Below are 26205 nucleotides of genomic sequence, written 5' to 3'. Positions count from 1 at the left end.
CTGTTGCTAAATTGAAGGAATCCACATTAGCTCTTTTAAATTGTTGACTTGCTCTATAGGCTCTACACCGTGCGTGGGATGTATCCACGGTAATGTATATCTATTCTGTTCTGTTCTATTCTATTCAGATTACTTTATTGAGAAATACAAAGGACAACATACTTTATTCTCTAGGACCTTTGATCTCCAGTGCCTTGCCAGAAGTTTGAGATATTATACTGTTAATGACATCTAAATCTGCAGCTTTCATTAAAATAAAAACAAAATAAAAAACATCATCATCAACAACAAAAAAACAGGTCTGATACCCTCATGTCTCCATGAAATAAATACTCAGTTTAAAACCAGCTACATTAGTAGTGAACATAGCATTAACAAATACTATGTAAAATATGGTCCACATTTCCGACATCTATGGTAAACATTTATTTTTACAGTAGAGACGAAGACTAGAATTTTTTTTGCTACTTGCATCTCTGTTTAAGATTTCGTGTGTGTGTGTGTGTGTGTGCAGATTCAACTTCAGAATGCAGTGATTTATTTATCTGTAGTTCTTATGAGAACATCAAAAAGTATAGATCCCCTTTGTAAATCCTTTTGTGAAAATAAAATGGACTTTTGGTAAAAGAATCTCATTCTCACATCAAGAAGAGCGTTTACAAGTGACATCCTTAAAATATGTAAAACAACAAATTACAACTGGAAGTTAAATATCTATTTTTACTTTCTTACATTAATGCTTTAATATGTAAAAAGTCAAAAGATGATGTTTTCATCTTATCACACCTGCTTTGGATTTATTTGATTTTTTGTCTCTCTTTCCAGTTTCATCTTTAGAACTTTCCTGAATAACTGCTATACAAAATAACTGCATTTGTGTAATTTACATTTATCTTTAATGCATAATGTTCTAAATGACTAGAGAACTCCCAAGAACTACTGTTAACTATTTTTTTTTTCCACCATACAACTATAAACATCAAGGGCTTTAAATACCATTAGAAGAATTTTCCTCCTGTGGCCTTAAGTCTACATGGCTAATTTTCCCCTCAGACTCCTAACATTGGTTGAGCTAGTGAAATAACTTATTCTTGGCAATATTTACATGACCTGTCAGAAAACTTTCAGCACAAAAATCACAGAGACAGAAGAATGCTCAATTAGTACTTGCTAGGAATGCTCTTTTCCCCTTGGCTAGAAGATCAAAGCTGAATCATTATTTGACCATATTCTAAATGCTTTATTTACCAAATGCAAATGCACAGAGAGAATGCATTCATGTTGTCAAGTCAGTTTTGGTCCATTTTAGGAAAGAATCATTATGAATGTCATAAGTATCCATTAATGATGACATTTTGAATTGTACTGCTCTCTGAATGAGCACTAACAGTTTAGAATATTACAGCCAATATGCACAGCTATGTGAAATAAATTCCAAATGGAATAGAAAAGATATATTAATACATATTGAGAAGAAAAGCAAACCAAAAAAAAAGCTGCAGGTCAATGGTAGATATTTGTCTTTCACTTAAAGGAACAAGAGTACTGGAGTAAGAAATGTATCTATTTAGATGTCAATATTGCTGTATGTCTTTAGAAAGGTACTATCTGAAATGGATAATTTCATATTTCAATCTTTTTTATTTTTCTTCATTCCTTTACATTGACTATGTACATAAATTATACATCTAAATGAATATTTATGGAAGCCTCCACAGATTTGAGCACACATACAGGATGATTTCTGAATTTAAGTGAAGAGTAATTACTCAGATGTTTTTTTAGCTATGAAATCACAGCCAAAACACTCCTCTGCAAATGGAACAACCTAGGGAGAAATGTGGCAATAAGCAATGTTATTTTCATGTATATGTTAACAAAAAATATTTTGTTCTCCTTAGCCTGCACAACTTAAGCCTGTTGAGTATCTTAAATAAAACTTTGATCACTTCCAGCACTGACCTTTAGAAAAGTCAATATCTGATGAAAGCTGATATGCAGGAGTGTGAGAGAAACTGGTCACCCTCTTCTTTTAGAATAAAACATAAGTATGAAATCTTAACTACTAACCCATGGAAAACAGTTTTGATTTATTTTAGTGAAAACTAAACACTGCATCAACATCTTAATTTTCAGGGAACTTTCATAATTTGCTTTTTTTTTTTTTATTTCTTTGGTATTTTCTAAAATAGTTTTGTTGCTGAACAATAGTTTTGTTGCTGCTTACAGAAGCAAGCAATATCTAAATGGATCACCTGGCTTTCTGGAATTATTTTGGTGAAACATGGAAAAGCTTCTGATCATAAAAATTTATATGTGGGAAAATAGGTATATCTGCTTACTGGCAATACACTGCTAATACTCAGAAACTGTAGTAAAGTGATATAGTTAAGGAGATTTCAGCATTCTATGCAGTAACTAGGACAGCACTGGTGAATATATTTGTAACAGCAAGAGTCCCAAACAGGAAGACAGGAAGGGAGGAAGGAAGGGAAGGAGGAAGGGACAAGTTCTGTTTGTTAGATGAATCATTTTCATTCTTTTCTTTTTTTTTTTCCCCTCAAAATATGCAATCAAAAGTAGTCAAGAAACATAAGAATATAACATTTATTTTTAAAAGAAGTTAAGGATACTCATAGCCAGGAAAATTAACTCCACAATAAGAAATAATTGTATATAAAACTGACCAAGAACTGGGAATATCTTTAATACAGAAGTTTTAATCATAGAACCCATGGAACCACTCCAAGAGGAGAAAAGAAAAATTATAAAAGGACTTTCAGTTGTTGAACAATGTATTAAAGCAACATCTTTTTTTATGGAATCTACAAAATTGTGCTGTGAGGAGTGACAGCAACCATGATCATTTTCCTTGTAAATAACATATAGCTAAATCCAACTAATACACAGATAAATTTTCAGTGCAATAATTAAGTTAATATCATTTCTTGGGGAACTGCCACCTCCACTTGCGTATGTTAACACTCAAATACAGACATGGGATACAGAGACTCATAACAATGATCATTCCTACATATTCTCTCTAATTCTCCTGGTTTTGTTTGTTTCTTTTTGTTTTTCCTCACATAAACATGTATCAGAAACAACTTGTTGGCCCTGAACATATTCCTCAAAGCTCCTAGCTAAGATGAAAAAAATTGCTGCTTTCTACTTCTAACTTTCAAGCCACCAAATGCTAAACATGAATAGCAGGTATAGGATTAGCAGGTATGAAAGTTCCTGCAGCTATTCAGAGATTACTCTTCTACAGAGTAATCTGCAAGAAAAACTGTTGCTTTTGGCTTAGCTGAGTGCTCCCTGTGCTTCTTATGTCAAGCTAAAGATAATAGATGAAAATGCTGCATATGTATACGAGTAGCTTGGGAAGGAAACAGATGCTTTAAATTGGCCTCGGTGAAGCACTGAGAGTGCAGATGGGGGAATATGCTATTAAAACATGGCCATTATATTACTTTTACTATCTCTAGTCTGAAGGAAACAGAGACCTGTTAAAGACTACCTTGTTTGGAGATTCATTTAGGGCAAACATTAACAGATCCTTTGTTAATAAAACATGTTTAGAAAGCATCCTACAGTAATGTACTTATATAGCGAGTTGGAAATAGCCTATTACAGCTGTGAAGCATAAAAAGCATAGCAGAGCCAAAACCTTGTATCTTGACTGGCACTTTTCTTCACAGAAATTTTTTCTTTTCACAAAGGCTAGAAAGTGTAAATGTATGAAATGAATGATGTATTTCAGGAATAAGAAAGTGGTGGGAATAATAAAAATAGAAACTCAAGTTTGTTTCTCACTGGTACCTCAGCCCAAAGGAACATGTGTACTAAATTCAGTAACAGCATAGAGTAGAATTTAAACTAAAATAGAGAAGAGTTTTTCAATATTGTGAATGATCCTTGAAGTTAAATTAATTAATCAATTAATTGGCAGATACATCTACTCCAACTTCAATTGTCTACACCTGAACAATTCACCCTAAGCTCTGGAAAAAGATAGGAGACCAACGTGATCTTTTTTAGATAACTGTGTGAGAGAGAGATCAAATGCTCCCTAAAAGAGCTGACTTCATACTATTGACTATAAAAGATATATTTCCATAAAAGAAGCTCAAATTACCTAATCCTTGGTGATATAAATTCAAGACCAAGTACGAGACTCAGTTTATTTGTGTATTTGATTTTTATCTCCTCCTTCATTTGTTTCTGAAAAGTAGATAATTGAATCACTGCACAGGAGTTAGGGGAGCATTAAACATTTAAGTTTGAACTTAGATGGACTTTACCTGACTAGGATATCAAATGGTCATTTGATCCTTGTTTGCCCTTCACTCCTACTCCCACTTCCAGCTATAAAAGACAATATATTTACAATGTAGGAACCTTATAAATGTATCTCCTCTTCAACTTCTCTGTTGAGACACAAACAACATTATCAATTTTTTGATTCAAAGGACTATTAAACTCACTTTCAGTGAAAATTGACTGACTACTTGAAGACATGTTGGGCAAAGAGCAGCTTAACAGAAATGATTTAATTCACAGAACATATATTTTCCATGCAATGCTCTGTGGTCCAAAAACACCTCAAGGATGTCAAAATGCTCTTCTGTTACTGGTGAAATTCATTGATTTGCTCTTAATAAGAGTTATGCTTCCTCTGAAATAGAATTAGATATTTAAAAGATGAGATAGAATGAAATCTCACCTAGGAAATTCTGAAATATGTTTTCTCAAATTTTTGCTCAGCATTCCCCAGAGCAACAAGAAAAACAGCAGACTCACATATGCTTTTAAAATCTTGACATCTATTTTCCCTCTTTTACATCTGTGCTATAAAACCTTTGAAAAACATTAAAAACAAAAAACACAGCATATCCAACATACCTGTAAGACAGAATTCTCATCCTTCTATTAGCTTCCCTTTAAAACTGAAAATATCTAAAAAGCTGATGAAAACAGTAAAAAACATGAACTCCTGACTTCATTGAAATCATTAAGAATTTCTACAGGAATAAAAATATTTTTTCTGATTTTTTTCAGTTTACATATTATGGAAATCATGACATAAACATATTGTTTTGATATATAACGTGGCTTATAGCTGTTGGCATATGGAACATAACTTTCTCTATGTAAAACATGTAACATACTCATCACCCCTTTACCTCACTTACAGCTATTTCATTAAGAGTTCTCCTCTTCATGCCCCTGGTTACAAAGAAGAACTAAATGTTAATGAAAGATTGAATGATGCAAGTAGCCTGTTGTCAAAATTATCTGTTTTTCAGGTTTGCTCTACTTTTGAACATATATTCACCTTTGAAAGGCAAAGATGTATGGATGAAAGTAATCTTGAATGAGTGACATAAAAATCTTTATAAGGATTCTCATATGTGGATAGAGTGAAATAGTTGCACAGTCATAAGTTGTTGTTGACTTATTCCCAAGCAGGTAACTTGACCATTACACATTGATCATTATGTAAGCTATATTGCTGATGCAACATGAATTATATTTCAATGTTAATTGTAAGATTTCTGATTTTTATAATGTTGAGTCTTGCGTTTTAGGCACTCAGAGATCCTGTGAGTGGGACTAATGAAAAGAAAACCTAAATGCCATTCCACCTGAACTAGACATATGAAAATGTCACTTTTGAATGCAGAGGCCATGCACTTTCATTGGCTAAAATCCTTCGTTTTGTTGAAAAACAAATCCAGAAACTGATTTGAGCCCTCTCATTCATTTTGTCAGTAACAGTTTTATATAAAATGAGTCAACAGTCCTCAGTTCTGAGACTGTTGTTTGATTATCTGTCCTTACCCCCATCAAATTCAAATGACTTAATTGTTTAAATAGTTATTTTTTGATCTAACGAATCCTTAATTGCTTAATTCTCTGAAACAACAGAAAGAGGAAGGTTGATTGCAGATATGCCAAGATTTACATGTTGAACTGAAAACTGAAACGTCTCTGAAATGTAGATAACAGATGAGCAAGGGCTTTATAAATGGTTATAATGGTCTGGACTAGTCTGCTTAAATTCCACACTTCAAATGTCTAAGACCTAGCACTAGACAGAAATTCATTACATGACCAAATTCCGCAGTACCTTTGCACCATACTTACTCAGTTGGAAAAGAATTTACAGATTTATTTCTCCTCACTACTCCTTGGACATATCACTATACAGAATTAAAATAACACTACTATTTCAAAATAATTATATTTACCTGAAATAGAGATCTGCCAGTTTTCCTATTTATTATAGATAGTGCACCATTAGCTATCAAAGTGTAATAATGACAACAACACCACAAACAATACTGTGGCAATTGTCTTCAAAGCCCCAAGAGTGCAAAAATGTTGATCTGATTACTTATCAAGAATGAATACAAAAAATACCTTTGTTTTCCAATTTAAAACACTACAAATAAGGAATGAGATTTTAGCTGCTTTACACCTTTCTTGAAACAGTTTTTCTAGTGATCGTGTACTTATTAAGATTCTGAGTCAAGGGTTTTGACAATAGAGAAAGAAGTTCCAAACAATAACCACACGTAATAATCACAACTTCACTGCAAAATAATTATCTGTTAAAATATGGCTTGGATGTTACTAGCTTCTGAATCTTAATATAAAATGAATTCAAAATGTATCAGTAAAATTACAGCGCCTATGTTCATGAACAAAATCCTTTGCATGCCAAAGTCCTGCCTTCAGTTTCTAATCCAAAATAGCACACATCAAAATTGAAATCAATGCACAAGCCCCCCCCCTAAAAATCCAGATGTGTATTTGTACAATGAAAAGCAAAACCAAAGAAACTTGAATTAAACAATAACAACAAACAAAACCGCCATGTTCAGGAGCTGGATCACAGCAGACAGATAAAATTTGAATTCATGCATTTTATTTTTGATGTAGTGCTATAATTCTTGTACGTATACCTGAACTTGCCAAAATTGTCATAGGTGGCTGAATGGAAGATATGCTCTGATGTGTGAACAAGAATTTGAAAACTGTGCAGAAAATACAGCACAGTCAAAAGTTGAGTGCACAGACTGTAAACTCACTTTTGTGAATATGGCTTTTAATTTAAGGCTAGACACATGAGCAAAGTACTTCAAAACTCATATCAATGCACAGCAGCTTGCAGACAACTACCAAGTGGCCTAATTTTTCAGTAACATTATAGGAAGAAATTGATTTACAGTGGAAGACTACTTTGCTGTAGCAGTTAATACTACATTTACATGCCTCTATAATTTACTTCACTTACAGCTGTCTTTTATATTAATATTCATTATAAAAGTCCTCTTCTAATATTGCTTGATTTGACAGGAATGCATTAGCTATGAAAAATGCTTTCTAATGTGCTCAGACAATATTAATACAAGCAGAACCTCTGATAATTGCTGTTACTTAAATATTAAGATTTTCCTTTTTATTTGAATTTACCCTTTCCTCTCTTCTTCAATCCCTTCGCTAATAAAAGTTTTGATAACATCTATACACCAGTCTGAATCATTTCTGAGATCACATGAAAAACTAAATTGATTCAGTGCTTATAGAAATTTGAAGAAACAAATATTGCTATGATGTTTTGGTTTGGGGAGATATGTTTTTAGTAGAAGTAAATCACTTTCCTTAACTGTGATCTCTATCTTATTTTATAGTAAACAAATTCTTCCTCTTTAGAAGATGACTTGTTCATGAATATTACTTATCCATATGTAACCTGAGATCACAGTCAGAATTTTTATAAGCATAAAGCAGAAGAAACCTGTCTGTCGGGTTTACTAGAGCTCTACAGAGCTGTAGTAAGGCTTCCACGGAGAAATGTTTCAAATGTACTTCTACAAATTATGTTCAAATTTTACAACAATAAAATGGTTTTGTACTGCCATAGGGCAGAATGCCATGGACCAGGAGCTACTATAAAAATACTAGCAGAATTCTGATGCCTACATGGTAGAATCCATCACTCAGCATCTGTCATCAAGTATATCACAATCATAGCTCAGATTCATAAATATGTTAGTTAATTCACTTGGAACAAAACACTGAAAAACAAGTTGCTGTAAAATATGTGTTATCACTGTTTTTGCTATAATAAGTAGAGTCTATTTGCCTCAGGCAAAGAATTACCAAAAAATTAACACCGGGCACACTATAATCAACCGTCTCCTTTCCTTGTGTTTTCTATGACATCAGTATGATTTACGTTAATAGTCTAAATGAGATGTCAAAGTTTTCCAGAAAATGCATGTCATGTGCACACCTAAAAAGGCATAGTCTAGATTCTACTTTCTTCAAAGTCAGTCCTCAAATCATCTTGGCAACAAAACTCAGGGAAAGCACTTCTTATTCCTGATATTGATGGCAAACAGGTATTTAACTCAAAAAATAATTCTGTTTAACTATCTATAGACCCATGTTTGACATGCATAATGTACTAATGTAGGAATAATATGTTCTCATTTCACAGGGAAGCATGTGTGTAGCATCATTCAAACTTACATTTATAGACTGAGAACAGGGAACAAGCATGTTTTGTTAAAGTTATTTTAAAGCAGATAATTAATTTTGCTAAATTGTGTTGTGTCACTTTTTTGTTTATTTTGTTTTGTTTGTTTTGTATAGAAGTTTCTAATGTTGTGATCTGGGAAGGCTGGTACACCAGCTCTCCTACAAAGAGAGGCAAGAGTCTCTTCATCTATGGAGTGAGATGCACATAACTTGCCAGAGGTTATTATTTGAAACAAGTGATCCAGATCCATCTTGGGCTAAAATTCATTGGGCATATGCAACACAGAGAAATAAAAAATTCCAGGCAGACAGGTAGCTACAGTACTTGAGCCATACCTTCATTGATAAGGTTTTTCGTAAGATAATTTCTTCATTGCTATGTAATTACACATTACACAGCCATTGCTGTGTAATGGCTTCTGGGGCTCACAGCTACCACCAAATAGTCAATGTTGTATCTATCGTGGACCTATCTAGCATCTATCCAATACATAGCTGAAGCTTGGAGAATACCTCTCTCACTTCCACTGAGCTTTAGCCCCGTTATTCTGTAAAACTGTCCCAGCTTTGTGTTTGTTTGTTTGTTTGTTTTGTTTTGTTTCTTTTTTTTTTTTTTTTCTCCGTCAATAATTCCTGTGGCAGTCAATATAACAGTAACATGATTGACTCACTTGAACTGAAATTGGACAACTGCCTTTTGAACCTGGTACTCCTCTGAATGCCATATACCACTAAATTAACCAGTAATACATGGTAAACATGAATTTCTTCACAAATTACGATAATAATCCAGACCTTTACATAAACCAAAACACATATTAGCAGTTCAAAATCTCCAGATAAATTAATTTCACTATTAAGTCTTCGAAGATTCTTATTCAGGGTGCATGCTCTTTACAAAACTTCACAAATAGTTTATAAATCACACTACTACAATATGTTGAGTTTTATCACTTCTTTTACAGCTGGAAACTGTATGTCTGATATCCATAAGTATGTCTTATCTGGAAAACAGACAAGTTTTTGCAACAATTAAAGGGGAAAAATAATAAAAGAAGCTGCACATGACTGTACCGCTAATAAAATCGCATGCTTCTCAATCAGAACCATTCATTTCCTTAGCGACACAAAAGACAAATCTTGTATATGCTGCACTGATGCTTCCCTAGCTTGTAGCCAAGGTAGGTTAAAGAAACATTTGAAATAATAAATGTTATTTGAAAGTTCCTTTTGAAGAAAATACTATCAGTTGCCAAAGTACAGCTCTTTTACAAGAGGATGTTTGTTCATATATGAAAGAATGATTTGGGGTACCAGTTTCATTATTCTGATATCAGTACCATTTAGCACCATGGAGATGCATCTTTCCACAACTACTCTGTACAACTTTCTACCAATTTCAGTTTCTGGAAGAATGGTCTCTTCGGTGATGAGCACACCTGAAGTTACATTAAATAAAGAAATGTCTTAAACTGTCTGTGAAATAATCAAATATTTAAGTCTCCTAAGGCCTCTTTCTGGTCAATATATGAACAAGAACAACAACAAAAAACACCTTAAAATAAAATAAATAATAATGAATTCTTCAAACCAGGACTTGAAAAAATTAGTAGCATATTAGGTTAACTATTAATATTGAAAATAAATATGTTTTTACTCAGTTCACATAATCAGAGGTAAATTTAAAAATAAATAAGTAAATAGAAAACAAGATCAAAAGTACCACAGTCTCCTTTCCTTGATAAAATATCAGATCTTGTTTCTCAATTCAGAGACTGCCCAAATGTGTAGTAATAACATTGACAAAAATAAGTATATTCTTCAAACTGGTAGTAAAAGACTCAATAGATAGGAGGGTGGGCTCAGTCACTGGAAAGCACTCCCTGTCAAACATAAAGCAAGCAGGCACACAGTAGCTGTTGCTCAGAGAATGATGACACACTACCAAAAGAAGATAAATGTACTCCTGAATATTTAAGTCTGGAAATGTCAGCAGTATATCTCATGAGTTCCATAATGACAGCCATCTTGATTAGATAGTGTCCATAGTATCTGAGGAAGGCAAAACCAATAAGTTTAGAGTAGATCCACTAGAGTTCAGAAAAGAAACTGCTGTTTTCTAACTTTCTTTTAGTATTTTTTCTTGCAAAAACAGCAGCAGGTAACGAACTGAATAAAAATAATAGAGACAGAGTTGCAAGGTAATACAAAATATAATGGCCTGTTCTGGATGAACCAGCACAGTATCCACAACACTTGTATATTTTTTTTCCTTTGTACCACTGTTTTTCCCCTCGGTATTCTCATTTCAGAGACTGACTCTGAAGTGTCCTGCAACGTACTAGAAAGACTAAGGAAAGAATGAGACAGAGATTTCTAGTCACAGATGGTTCTTCTAGACTATTACTGATCAACCAATACATAACACAAAATATGTGTTTACAACAACACTGTTAATTAGGAAGTAGGAGTGGGTTAATTAAAAAAATTATTTATTTTATTCCTTTGTTTAAAGCTAAGAATTGTTAATGCTTAAAATAAAATGACACTGGGAAGGTAGTGATGAAGCAGGGTTCACAGTTTTTCAAGAAGGCAACCAGGGACCTTGATTTGGACCTAGAAAAACTACTGGATAATTAATAGGCAGCCTAGTGACAATTCAGCATTTACGAACAGCTATCACAGTAGATAGCTTGAAGGATACTCTGACCTAGGAAAAATGGAACTATAGAGGAGAATCTCAAATATCTGTACAGTCAGAGCACATTTGAAACATCATCTACAACAGTAACAAAAGTGGAGTTTAAAGGTTAAAATTTGCAGTAGCAGGCTGGGTAATTTTCCTTTAAATTTATCCAAACACACTAGTTAAGTGCAATTTTGTACCAAGAATCACTTCTTGCCTTTCAAACAATTTTTTGAGCCTTAAATGTGTACCCTGACTTCAACTCAATAAGGCATTTGGATATCTCTCAAAATCATGAAAAGAAGATGCAGTCCCTGTTCCAGTGGTGGTTGGACCCCCAAATATGGCAAGGCCCCTGGTTCAGGGTTTTTGTCAATATGAACTGTACAACTACTCCATTAGTTTCCATGTTGGACTTCCACTCATAAGGGGTATAATTCACTTTCTCCAATTGGTGGTGCAGTTGCCATGCTCGTTGTTGATATCTGGAGCAGGGGATCTGAAGGATCTATGACAGAGTATATGCCTCAGGCTGGTAAACTACAGTGAGAAAACAGCAGGTGAAATGAAAGCCCTCTTAGTTTCCCCCTTTGTCTTGGTAATCAGCGCCTGACTATCCAGGTACTGTGCATGAATTTATCTAAATTTAAACAAAACAAAACAACAAAAAAACTACCTATCCTTTGTGCTTTCAGAGGAAAAAAAAAAGGGAAATAAAGAAAAAAAAATAGATGGATTAGCAAGTGTGGATTTTCATTTTGGAGGTGTCATTCTTAAGTTTATTTTTGTCATTTTTAAGTTTATTGCCACAAAGGCGATTTTTATTGGGTTAAAAATTCCAAAATCTTATAAGCTTGAAGTATAAAAGCTGTTTCATGTCACAAGATACTGCCATTCATGCTACTGGTCTTCCCCAGGTAGCATGTTACCAGCTGCTGAGAGCACTGTCACTTCTGTGCAAGAACTTGAGGTGTCCCCACTAGTCATAAATCAAATTACACAGCTGAAGCTCACTTACATTATTCATATTCTGCGGCAGAGACAATACACTAACCCCCCCTCTAGAGCATTCCCCTGCCCCGGTGACCTAACAAAAAACTAGGAATCACATGAAGGATAAATGTGACAAGATTTGCCATTTATTTCAAGCACCATCAATGGCTGCTGCTATTTCCTTATAATTATAAACAGGAAAAAAGTATTTCCATATTGGAAATATCCAATTATTAAGGACAACTACTGCTAGTGAAATCCATTGGATGGCTGAAGTAGGTAATATGTTGATACAACTTGCAGATGGATCTGCTAAGATGATGTTAGAAACTTGCAGCTATTAAACCAGCAGAGCAGAAAATGAACCAGAAACAGTAAAAAGTAAAATGTAGCAAAGGAAGGGATTAAAACAGCATAGCAGCTGTCTCAGGACTCCCATGATAAGGTGAATGGAATGAAAAGCTCATTTGAAGTCTCTAATGATAGAAAATGGCTATTTGCAAGGAGAAATAAAATAATTTGAAAAGTGTGACAAAAGTCTTTTTTTAAAAACAAACAAACAAACAAACAAAAAACCTTGAATTCTCTGTAATACTTAGATAGAAATACAGGCTACTGGAATTTATATTAATGTCTACTTTTGGATAAGTGTAGATCTACTGAATTAAATTAGAAGATAGTTCTGAATCTCCTAAAATGCTTATTACATGACTTAAAGCTGACCATAGGTGGAAAAAGAAAAAGAAAACAGTCATAAATTCTGATTGAAAGAAGAAAGAATGCTTAAAAGAAAGCAATTTGGGAATTAAGACATGAATTTAAATTGTGTCATTTAATGTAAATTTTAGTAATGACAGAAAAAGAAAATACTAAAGCAGGTGTAAGAATACAAAGAAATTAGTCTTCCAAAGAAATAAAATATCTTTACTTATCTAGAGTCAATTTTGTAAAATAATTCCAAAAGAATTTAACTAGAATATGTCTACAAAAACTAGTGCCTTGTGATTGCAATGCAAGGTCTATAAGTAGAATCACACAGAATCACAGAACTGTAGGGGTTGGAAGGGACCTCGAAAGATCATCAGGTCCAACCCCCCTGCCAAAGCAGGTTCCTCAGAGCAGGCTGCCCAGGTAGGCGTCCAGACAGGCCTTGAATATCTCCAGAGAAGGAGATTCCACAACCTCCCTAGGAAGCCTGTTCCAATGCTCCGTCACCCTCACCGTGAAGAAGTTCTTTCGCATGTCAGCGCGCAACTTCCTGTGCTCTAACTTGCAGCCATTGCCCCTTGTCCTATCCCCACAAACCACTGAGAAGAGGTTGGCTACATCCTTCTGTCCCCCACCCCTCAGATATTTATATACATTGAGGAGATCCACTCTCAGTCTTCTCTTCTCCAGGCTGAACAGACCCAGGTCTCTCAGCCTTTCTTCATAGGGAAGATGCTCCAGGCCCCGTATCATCTTTGTGGCCCTCTGCTGGACTCTTTCCAGGAGATCCCTGTCTTTCTTGTACCGGGGAGCCCAGAACTGGACACAGTACTCCAGGTGAGGCCTGACCAGGGCAGAGTAGAGGGGGAGGATCACCTCCCTTGACCTGCTGGCCACTTTCCTTTTAACGCACGCCAGGATCCCATTAGCCCTCTTGGCCACAAGGGCACAGTGCTGGCTCATGGTCAACCTGTCGTCCACCAGGACCCCCAGGTCCTTCTCCTCAGAGCTCCTCTCCAGCAGGTTGTCCCCCAGCCTGTACTGATACTTCGGGTTGTTCCTTCCCAGGTGCAGGACTCTACACTTGCTCTTATTAAATCTCATTTGGTTTCTTCCTGCCCATCTCTCCAGCCGGTTCAGGTCTCGCTGAATGGCAGCACAGCCTTCTGGCATGTCAGCCACTCCTCCCAGCTTTGTGTCATCAGCGTACTTGCTGAGGGCAGACACTATTCTCTCATCAAGATCGTCAATGAAGATGTTGAACAAGACCGGACCCAGCACCGACCCCTGGGGAACACCGCTAGTCACAGGCCTCCAGCCAGACTCTGCTCCTCCGATCACCACCCTCTGAGCTCGGCCAGTCAGCCAGTTCTCAACCCACATTGCTGTCCACTCATCTATCCCACACTTTCTCAGCTTTGCTAGTAGGATGTCATGGGAGACAGTATCAAAAGCCTTGCTAAAGTCAAGGTAAAGTCAAGACATCCACTGTATCCATCCATCTACCCAGCTGGTGATGCCATCATAAAAGGCAACGAGGTTGGTCGAGCACAACTTTCCCTTGGTGAATCCATGCTGACTACTCCTCATAACCTTCTTCTCTTCCAATTGCTTGGAGATGGCATCCAGAACAAGCTGCTCTGATACCTTCCCAGGGACAGAGGTGAGACTGACTGTACTGTAGTTTCCCGGATCCTCCTTCCTGCACTTCTTGAAGACTGGAGTGACACTGGCTTTCCTCCAGTCTTCATGCACCTCACCTGTTCTCCAGGACCTTTCAAAGATGATAGAGAGTGGTTCAGCAATCACATCTGCCAGCTCCCTTAGCGCACGTGGATGCATCCCATCGGGACCCATGTATGTGTGTGCGTTGAGCCCACTCAGATACTCCCAAACTACCCTCACATTCACCAGGGGGGAGCCCTCCATTTCTCAGACCCTTTGTCCTATTGCCAGGGGTGAGGAGTCCCGCAGGAGTGCCCTTGAAGCAAAGACTGAAGCAAAGAAAGCATTCAGTATCTCTGCCTTCTCAGCGCCTCCCATGACCAGGACACCCATTCAGCAAGGGACCCACATTATCCCTAGTATTCCTCTTGCTGTTTACATTCTTGATAAAACCCCTCTTACTATCCTTTATCTCTTTTGCAAGCCTCATCTCTAGGTGGGCTTTACCCTTCTTTGTCACGTCCCTGCAGGACCTGACAACACATCTATACTCCTCCCAATAGGACAGGACCTTTTTCCACATTTCATAGACCTTCCTCTTCCTTTCGATCTTATTGATGAGCTCCTTGCTCATCCACATGGATTTCCTGCCCCCCTTCCCCGATTTCCTATTCTTTGGGATGCACTGACCCTGAGCATGGAATAAGTGCTGCTTAAATGTAGCCCAGCTCTCACAAGCACCCTTGCCTTCTAGCAACCTATCCCATGGGGTACTCCCAAGCAGGTCCCAGAAGAGGTAGAAGCTGGCTCTTTGAAAGTCCAGGGTAGCAATCCTGCTTTTAGCCTTACTTCCTTTGCCTAGTTCCATCTGGAACTCCACCATCTCATGGTCGCTGCATCCCAAGCTGCCCCCAACCTTCACATCCCTAACAAGGCCATCCCTGTTGGTAAGAACGAGGTCCAGGAACACCCCCTGCCTCATCGGCTCCTCCACCCCCTGTGTCAGAAAATTGTTCTCAACACATTGTAGGAACCTTTTGGACTGCTCGTGCCTGGCCTAGTTGCTTACCCAGCAGATGTCTGGGTAACTGAAGTCCCCCATGAGGACCAGCACTCATGATCATGAGGCTACTAGCAGCTGCTCATAGAAGGCCTCATCGACTTCTTCCTCCTGATCTGGAGACCTGTAGTAGACCCCCACAACCATGTCTCCCATACCAGCCCACCCTTTAATTATTACCCACAAGCTTGCTCCCTCACACAAAGTGAAACCCCACCCCCTCGCTTCCCCAGCCTGTCTTTCCTAAAAAGGATGTAGCCCTCAATGACAGCGTTCCAGTCATGCGAGCTGTCCCACCATGTCTCAGTGATCGCAACGAGATCGTGGCCCTGTGACTGAACACAGATCTCAAGCTCATCCTGTTTATTTCCCATGCTCTGTGCACTGGTGTACAGGCACTTTAGGGAAGCAGCAGGTGCAGTTACCCCTGGGGGAATGCAAGAAGAGATACTGGATGGCGGATGAGGAACACTACCTTCTCCGAGGAACCCTCAGACAATCCTATGGGAGAGCTCAGAAGTGTTTCCCTGTCTTCAACAGTGACAGTAGTGATGAATTCCCCCAGCCCTTCTATTTCACCTTTAGCTCCCCTCCCTTCCCCCATCAAACCTAGTTTAAAGCCCTGGTAATCAGCCCAGAGAGCTTGCTCCCCAACACACTTGTGCCCCACTTGCTCAGTTGGTGGATTAGGCTTAAATCCACTTAATATGTTCAATATTCATGCTGCATCATTCCAGTATCTTAGATAACTTTTACCTTTGCATGTTCTAGAACACTGCAAACACAAAACATCAGCATGCTTAACAATTATCAATCAAATATGCAAACTCATGAAAACAATTTTTGGTAGGAAAGACTGATTTTCTATTAATTTCCAATCATTACCATTAATTAATTGATCTCATTTACTTCACTACTCAATTTCCATCCCAAGACTGATGTCATGGTGATAGATTTATAATCACTTGAATCATTCTGTTTACCTTTTCTGAATACTGACACAACATTTACTTTCTTCTACTCCTGGGTTTTCCAGTGTCTACAGTACACAGAAAACTGTAACAGTTTATGCAGACAGCTTTTTATCTGGTTCTCTTTAAACTTTCAGATGTTACTTTTCCTGGTCTTTTGTCTAATTTAGTAATTGTGTTAATATACTTAATGTTGCCATTAGCATGGAAAACAAACATCTAGATTATCATCAAATTGACATAAGTAAACTGTTTTTTTCTCTTTTCAAATCAAATGTATTAGTTCCCAGTTAGTTCCCAGTTCCCTGTTCCCTAGTTCTTGCAACTCTAAAGAGTGCTTTCCCCCCAACTCCCCACCCCCGAGCCTATGTTTATTTTTGCATATTTTCTATAATGATATTCTGTAATTCTTACTGTCTTACTTATATAATCTGTTTTAGTTCCTTTGATTAGTTACTTTGATATTAATTTGGCTGTTAATATGCCATAAAACAAGAGCTTTAATGTGGCAGACTGCTATTTGATGTACCAGAGTACAGTATGTGCAAAGATGAAATGAGAAATACACAATCATTCTTCAAGATGTTTGAAACCCTATAAGAATTTTGAGAATAAGAGAATCTTAATATACCTATCCTGAAGTTATAGCTATGGTTTGCCTGACCTACCTATAAGCAAGCTATTTATTATATGGACTTGGAAAGTCCAAGCATGTGGACTAAACACAATGGCACTAAATGTTTAGCACAGTACATTTACTCATGCTTTCAAACACACTCTTCTCCTTTATTTGTTTTAGGCATGATAAGAATATGACAAGAACCAAAATAAAATAAAATAAAATAAATAAAATAGATAAAATGAAAGAAAAGGGAAAAAAAAAAAAAAAAAAAAAAAAACATGAAAAATTAAAGACCAGACAAACTCTTAAACTTCTTAGGACAAGAGACTGCTTTTGACTTAGAAATGTCAAATAAAAACAAATAAACAAACAAAAATATTCAAAGAACAACCACTTTCTGTTTCTACTTTGTCCAGACATTATGATGTCAGCATGAAGAAAATGAATAAATTAAATGAAGACATATCTACTCTTCTGTTGCCCTCAAAGCAGAGGTCCCTGAAAGAATTTCAGACTTGCAAAAACTTCCTGATTCGGGATCAGGAAGTTCAACTCCATTCAAAATCAATCCATAAGCTAACAAAATAAACAATTACATAATAGTAACAGGCTTCTGAATCCGAAGTTTTATAATAAAAACTTAAAAGAGGATCAATATCTGAAATACCATGACTTTTCTGAAATCCCAAAGACTAGAACTGTGGAGCGTTCAGACCTATCCTACTAGCTTGTGTCAATTCCACTCATAACAAAACAAAACACATCATGAAGACTGTGTCATTAAGCAGATGCATGTTACAGTACTTGATACAGTTTTTAGTGTAATGCTCATGAATATCTGAAAAAACAGAATCTAACAAACTGGAGATTATTCTCAAGATTTCTAGCAGTTGCAGCTATGGGCATGCAGCAAACAAGCTGACATTTCCTTGAGATACTGTGAAAGATCCTATTTAATATTTCAATGGAAAATGTTTTTCATACCTATGAATAACAGCATTGTTAGTACTGGACTTTCATACTGATACAGATGTTGTGACTGACAGTGGTTTCTATCTAAAGGATTATTCAAGCATAAAATTGTTGTCAAGGCAATCCCAATCAAAAGCAGCTGAGTCCACAGAAAACACATGGTGTTCATATGACAAAGCTCTCCGTGTACATAGATGGAAGCAAAGAAGGATTTTATTGTGCATTAATGATCAATTGAGGCGCACATAAATTACTGTAATTTTTATATTGCCAGTTAGCTACACTCAGAAAGAAAGAAAAAGCCCTAGTTCTACATAAAGATCAAAAGAGAGGCTATTGTCTTCCAAATTACCATTGAGCTCTAATGCAAAATTGGTACAACAGTCTGTGGAATGCTGATAACATTTTGTGCTGCAGTTAGCTACAGATTGTATGAAGTGTGGAAAAGTCAAAGCATAGGTGATTTAAAGTGAAAGACATTGTAACACAGTTAAATGTGACTGCTTCGTATTGAATTTTATGAGCATGTGATTAAGAGAATTGATGACTATGAATCAGTAATCTCTTATTTCCAAGCAAATGAGCAAAAACCAAGAGCATCAGGAAATAAGAACACTTTTTGCACACTAAAATTTTTCCTTAAGAGTTTTCATTCAAATAAAATTTGAAAAGGGTCAAATTTTGAATTGGGTGATTGGGAAGCAGGCAATGAAGCCCTCTAGCTGGCTTTGGAATGCTTCAGTGTTGTGCTAAGCACCAAGCAATTACTCCTCATTTATTATTTCATGCTTGCAACTTTGGAATGCACCACCCGAAATATCTCAAGATATGAGATAGCATGAAGTAATAATCCTTACAAAGCTTCAAGGTCATTGCTATGTTTTGGCATGCACTAAAACATTGACTTGTAAAGAAAATCGATTTAGATCTAGGATCTCATGATCCTAAACCCAGAATTAGCCTGCTATTTCTGCTGTGCCCTAAGCGATGCTGAAACGATCTGAAGAAATTACTTGTCCAAACAAGAGTATACTTTATAATATAATAAAGCATAAAGAAACAAAACAACAACTAAATTATACAAGCAGACTGCACTGAAGTGTCTTCTTAGATTAAATATCCTCAATGTAACAATTAAATTTAAAAGGGTATCCAAAGCCTAAGCTGTACTAGCAAATTGCACACTGGGATCATACAATAAATTGGTTCTGCATCCTCTAGCAGATTTTTATTAGTATTAACTATTATTCTGAATTTTAAATATAGTTGGCGTTTGAGTCATTATTAGAATTAGAATTTCTTTCAGCTACAAAAGATTAACAAAAATCTTTTGTACCTAACAACAGCTATATATAAAAATGCTAATAGATAGGCAGTGACACTTTAATTAAATATATCTTAATGGCATACATATATATATGCAAACAGCATGATTTCATCATCTTTCCTTAAGAAAGAAAAAGTTAGTGCAGTTTGCCATTAAGAAGAAAGGATTAAACAAGTCACTCAAATGATAAGGTAGGGTGACTAAACCAAGCAACACTGGAAATAATCCAATAATTCTTAATATATGGAAGCCCTCATAAACCACAAAGATTAGGTATTACTGAAACAGATGTTTATAATATTAATAATAATAAAAAAAAAAGCTCAAAAGCTAAACGTAAGAGAGATAAAATGAAAGTGGAAACAAAATGAAAAGCAGAGATGAAAGGAGACTGATTTTCATTTTCAAATGGAAGCTCCTTTTCATTACAGTTTCTGGAGCAGGACCAGGAACTACAAAAATATATCTATGTATAGAGCTAGTGTACACGTGGATTTGACTACATAAGAAAAAGAAAGAAAGAAAGGTGTGTTAATCCACTATATTTAAGGAAACAACAGTCAGTCATCTGCCTTGAACCTGAAAAGAAGGACTACTATTGCAAATATGCATGCATATAAACATTCAAGTAATCATATTCAAAAAACCATTTTTTTCTTATTTTTAAATGAAACTGCTGCATTACTGGCCAATTATGTGCTTTCATTCTATTTTCTATTCTATTCATACAACCAAGTTTCATTTGAGCACTACTTCTGAAAACTTTTTCCTACAACTCAGAGCAAAAGTTTTGAATATTAAATAAAGCATCAGAAAAAAAAAAAAAAAAAAAAAAAAAAAGAATCCTTTCAGTCATTGCTAGAAATCTGAAAGAGATACAAACAGTGCTCTGCTAGGACACGTTGCCTAGGACACCACTGGCTGAACGTAATAACATAAAAATTAAGTTAGTAAACATAGTAATAGTAAACAATACATACTCCAGCTGCCTACCTTTAACAGGCAATAGTTTTTCTCCAAAGCCTAAAAAATGAGATCAGAAAAAGATTCACGATTTAAAAAAAATCAATAAATTCTCTTTTCATCAGTCAGAAATCCAAAATCTATTCAGAAACTTATTAAAATTTTCACTTGACAGACAGTAATAATGTCACCTGATAAATAACCATTTAAAATTAACTGATACAACTCAGATTGTGAACATTAAGTACAAAATTCTTACAGATAAATTCACAATTCAGTTAAAAATAAACAAAATTTGTGAGAAAAAAAATGGACATCTTGAAGGAATGGGCAATTTGCTCACGGAGGCTGGAATTTGTCTAAGCTAAGTTTAGCCTTTAACTTCTGACCTAGTCACTACAGTTTGTTTCTTTGTTTTTAATAAATACATGCACTCAAATGAAGAGAATGACTCTTATGAATTCTTCATTCATCTGGTTTATTTTAGATATGTATTTTAGAATGACATGAACCGTGCCCTAGACTCCATTGACAAGATTTCCTCTCACACTAAGGAGAATCCAGTGCAATTGTCAATATGTCATATGCAACTGTCGATGTATATATCTATAGATGGTCAAAGAAATTTCACATAGGTTCTCAGTAAATATTGTGTTTAAAAAATCATTGTCTTTCTCTCCTTTATGTTATCAATAAAACCAAAAGGACAGATATATAGTCTATGCAGTTCAGTGGTTATATTCCATGAAAATGCTGCATTTGAAGCTTGACTTCTCCATCTCAATATTGGCAGAAGATATACTGGATACTGTGCAATGTTACGGCCACTACCTACATATCTACAGACCAATTTCATCTCTGGTGTAAGATGATATAAGGCAACAGGTCTGCTTTAGTTTTTATTCCCAATGTCTGTAGACCCCAGAATGTCTGTCATCCCCCAGAAGCATAGTTAAAGGTTGCAGACAGGTGATAAAACACACTATGGAATTATTAGAAAAGTTACAATACACAAAGACAATATAGTATATAACAGAGCACAAAGTAGATGTAAAAAGATGCATTCAACGAGGTCCCATCAATGATCTTTTATTTTAATTGCATGTAAAATACATTTTATAATAGTAATATATTTTACATAGAATCAATGTGGTTTGCCTAATGGGAAACTAGTGCAAACCTATTAAAGCCATGCATTAGCAGAATTTAGAGATCTGCATAAATCTTATGCATTTCCATGTTAATCCTCTTATTCTGCTTGATGTTCTTTACATTTTTTTTGTTTGTTTGTTTTGTTTCTGTTTTTTACAGTTTCTTAGTTTACATTTTTACCAAAACACAAAACAATAACAAAACGACACACAAAAGATAATAGAAAAAATGTATGAGCTGGCAGCCCCAATGGGTTGTGGTCAGCAGCACAAAGGCCAGCTGGAGGACAGTCACTAGTGGCTCCCAGGGATTATTAGTGCCAATACTGTCTTCATTAATGACCCAGACACTGAGATAGAGTGCATCCTCAGCAAGTTTGCAGATGATACAAAACTGGGATGAGTGTCTGATACACCAGATGGATGTGCTGCTATTTAGAGGGACCTGGATAGTCTGAAGAAATAGGATAACAAGAGTCTCTTGAAGCTCAACAAAGGACAAAAGGACAATGCAGTCATGAAACTGAGCAGGAATAATGCCATGCACTAGCCTGGGTTGGGGGCTGACTTCCTGGAAAGCATCTTTGTGGAGAAGAACTCAGGGTCCTGGTGAACACCAGGCTAGACAAAATCCAGCAGCATGCCTTTGCCAAAAAGAAGGTCAATGGCATCCTGAATTGCATTAGGAAGAATGTTGACAGTACATTGAGGAATGTGATCCTTCCCGTCTAGTCAGCCCTGGTGAGAAACACCTGCAGTGCTTGGTCCAGTTCCGGGCTACTCTATACACAAAAGACATGAACACATTGGATCAAGTCCAACAAACAGCTGCAAAGTTGATTAAGGGCTTAGAGCATCTGTTGTATGAGGAGAAGATGAGATCTGGGACTGTTAAGCCTGGAGAAGAACAGCTAAGGGAACTGCTATCCACGTATATAAATACTTTATGAGGTCGGGGGTGGGGGGGTAAAGGAGACAGAGCAAGAGACCCTTTTCAGTGGTGCCCAGTGACAGGGCAAGACACAATGGGCACAAAAAGAAATACAAGAGATTAGACTCAGTACCCCATAAAATCCTTTTTACTGTGTGGGTGGTCAAACACTCTAACAGGTTGCCCAGCAAGGTTGTGAAGATATCCAAAACCTGACTGAACACGGTAATGATCAGCCTACTCTAGCTGACAGCTCCAAGCTGGAAGGTGAAATAGCTGATATCCAAATGTCCCTTCTAAGGTCTCTTCACTGCAGAGAATTCAAAATTTTTGTCATTCTGTGGCATTAGTACCTTCCAAACTCCAACATATCTTCTTTTTCATGCCATCTTCCTTCCTACCACCTTGACTTACTACAACATTTCTGATTTCTTTCTCCTCCCTGTCTTCCTCTTTTTTCTATCCAAGGCCTTGGCAAACAGCTTCTCTATCAGTCACCAACCTACTCCACCTTTAACTATTTCAGAGTTAATCCAGCTCGACTGAAATATTTTTTTCAAAGGTGAGTTGAATCTGCTGACCATCAATAACCTACCATTTCTTAGATAAAAGAAAAAAGTGTTTTGTGAAGGCATGGCTCACTTAAAATTTTCCCACAAAGAACAATTTTCAAATGGGTCGGTAAAAGAAAACATTATGCTTTCTCCTATGTTATTACCACACTTATATTCAATATATGGATAAAAAAAAAAAAAAAAAAAGAGAGAGAGAGAGACATCAAAGACTGCTATAATGACAGCTTCCAATAATGTTTTTTTCCTTTTTGGAAAGGTCTATTTATCCTTCTCCATTGACAAGAAATGATGGCTGAATTCTCTGCTGAATTAAAAAAAATAAAAATAAAGGCCCAAATCTTCAGAATTTAATCCATAATAATGTGCTTACAGAGAGTCCTTCCTAACTTCAAATAGCTTCTGAAATGATCAATACTCAGACTTATACAATGATAGAGAGATATTGTTTTACATGGATATAAACTTGAACATTCACTCTAGATCCAAAAAATCCATGTTCAGGAAAATGACTTTACTGGACAGGACATATATTTATGTTGACAGAAAACAGTCTAAATATATTCTGAATGGTTTTCCTAAAGTATCAATCCTTACAGCCAATGTGAAGGTGTGAAACATTTTATAAGGAAAACATACATTGATAGAAAACAGGAGGAAATTTTAAAGCTATCACAGACCTTTAATGACTCTGTAGCAGGGAATATATATAAATGTATCATAATATATGCTGAAAATATTAATTTTTGTTATCACCCCTTGAATTGGCTTGTACATTATCACAAAGTGAGCTTGTCTTTGGAATGGTCATACTTTCAGTTTTTCTGTGCTAAGTAACTACAGGTATCACATATAAAATGATAAGTAGAGATGAAAGGAGGATATTAAATAATAGAATGGATAAAGTTCCCACATGCTTAGAATATCATCATCCATTGTGACCGGCAGCATAACTCTTCATGATATTTTATTCCCCCCAAATTCCTCAAGTTCTAGCCTTCTAATGCTTCTAAATAGTACTTAAAATAGTAATAAATAAATAAATAAATAAACCAAAAAAACCTGACATTTACAGAATAAGCAAAATGACCCCATGTTTTTTCCTTAGTACTTATACTTTCACTATAAGGAAACATTTATGAAAGTTATTAAGGAGTCTGCTTGGTGGATTGCACAGTCTCCATTATTTATTGCAATAACACATGTTGGCACCATGTCTAACAAAATACAAGTTTGTAAACAGTGTAGTCTTTTTTCATAATCTTCATTGCATAGCACTGCCGATTTCCTGATGGTGTTTCATTGCTGGAGTTGCTAAGTGTGCAAAGAACCAGTGAACTGAAATCCTGACCAATGTGCTGTGACTGATGTGTAATTCACCGTTTAACCACTGCTGTGCATGATGGATTGGAGGTGATATGAACATGACCCTATCCTTAGTGTATTTAGGATCAAGTATTAATCTTCAGCACTGAGCATTTTATTTATTTATTTATTTTTTACTTAGGAAAAGTTTTGGTTACAAATGATCACAAGTACAGGTAACAGAATTTATTTCTAGTTATGAATTATGAATTCATAAAATATATTCATTATTGTAACTATAATCTCAGAACTGCACATTACTATCAGAATATTTGACTTTTAGAGTGATCATTTATAAATAGCAAATGCAGTGCAGCATGTTCTGATGTTTTATTCTGGCTTTCAGAAAACATTTTGCTCTTGAAATTTCTATCAAGTAAATAAAAAAAATACGAGCTTTTTTTTTTTTTTTTAACTTACAAGGCAGACAATTTCATCCTTTTATCTACTCAAAATGTTTTTTTTTTTTTTTTTTTTTCTGATAGTGTGTTTACATACTTGATTCTACAAAGGATAACTTACACCAAGGATATGCCATTCTACTGCCAGTCATATCAATGCAGACCTGTAATAACCATATTTGCCTTTTGATAGAACATGCTGCCTTTCTTTGAATAACAGTAGTTGAATAGGTCTTTTGCCACAAGTTGAACAGTGCTCAGTGTTTTGTGAAACACTCAGATTTTAGGCTGTTTGTCAACTAATATTAATTTTTTTCTTGTAGAACGCTATGGAGGTACTGACCTCCATTTCCAATGGAGGCTACATACGTACACACACATTTACAAAATTAATCTAGGAAGTCACAAGCTTTGTAAAGCTGAGAAAACTCTAGCACAGACCATTGCTCTTGTGGTTAACTAGTTTTGTGATGTTATTTATGCTGATATTAATATTGATTTGTACTACTGACTTTGGATACAAGACAGTTCATATGTCTTGTCAAGGGTCTAATTCAAAGCCTGATGGAGTCAGACTTGTTTTAAGGCACTTCGGATAATCCTCCAAATTTACACTGAATAAGAAAGAAAGTAACTAAAAACAAAAACAACAATAAAACCAGATTTGAGTCATAAAAAAAAAAAAAAAAAGCTTCAAATTCTCTCACTTTTTTCTTCTTTTCCTCTAAACACTAGATCATATTTTGTAAACAATAATTCACTCTTTCCCTCTTACTTTTCTGACCATGGTAGCAGATAGCGGCAGAAGAAACTTGTAAAGATATTTGTATGCTTAGAAATATATATTAAAAAAAAAATAATAATAACTTTTGACATTTCCCGTCTTTGTTCCATTCTCCCATACTTCATTTCTTTCCTAATAGAAACATCATCTCTCTTACTGTTCTGGTCACAGTAAAGAGGATGAACTTTTACAGGTATTTGTATATTTAGAAACACATATATTTAAATAACTTTTACAGTTCCGCCCTTTGTCCCTATGCTTCATATCTTTCATCATAGAAACAAAAATACTTGGAATATTTTCCATATTTATTTATTTATTTGAAGCAAACACAACAATATTGTAATAACTATTTTTTAAAGCAATGCTATTATTGTTAGGATATAAATCCCCATTAAAATATATGCTGTGTATAACAAAGGTCTATACCAAATAGAGAGAGACAGATACTTGGGAAGGTATCTGCCTATAACAAATACAG

General features: G+C 35.7%; 1 protein-coding gene across 4 annotated transcripts in view; it reads right to left on the bottom strand.

Moving 5' to 3' along the window:
• Positions 1-26205, bottom strand: part of ZNF385D (zinc finger protein 385D) — a 444893-nt gene that overhangs the window by 39035 nt on the left and 379653 nt on the right. For 3 of the 4 annotated variants that reach the window (XM_072033483.1, XM_038174071.2, XM_013105977.5), the window contains exon 6: positions 20551-20580. The exons of the other annotated variant lie outside the window; for it this stretch is intronic. In XM_072033483.1, the coding sequence (XP_071889584.1) occupies positions 20551-20580 (30 nt within the window). The remainder of the gene's footprint in view (positions 1-20550; positions 20581-26205) is intronic. 4 annotated transcript variants of the gene reach the window in all.

This window comes from Anas platyrhynchos, chromosome 2 (assembly GCF_047663525.1).
Source record: "Anas platyrhynchos isolate ZD024472 breed Pekin duck chromosome 2, IASCAAS_PekinDuck_T2T, whole genome shotgun sequence".
Lineage (NCBI taxonomy): Eukaryota > Metazoa > Chordata > Aves > Anseriformes > Anatidae > Anas > Anas platyrhynchos.
This window is presented reverse-complemented; position numbering and strand designations above follow the sequence as displayed.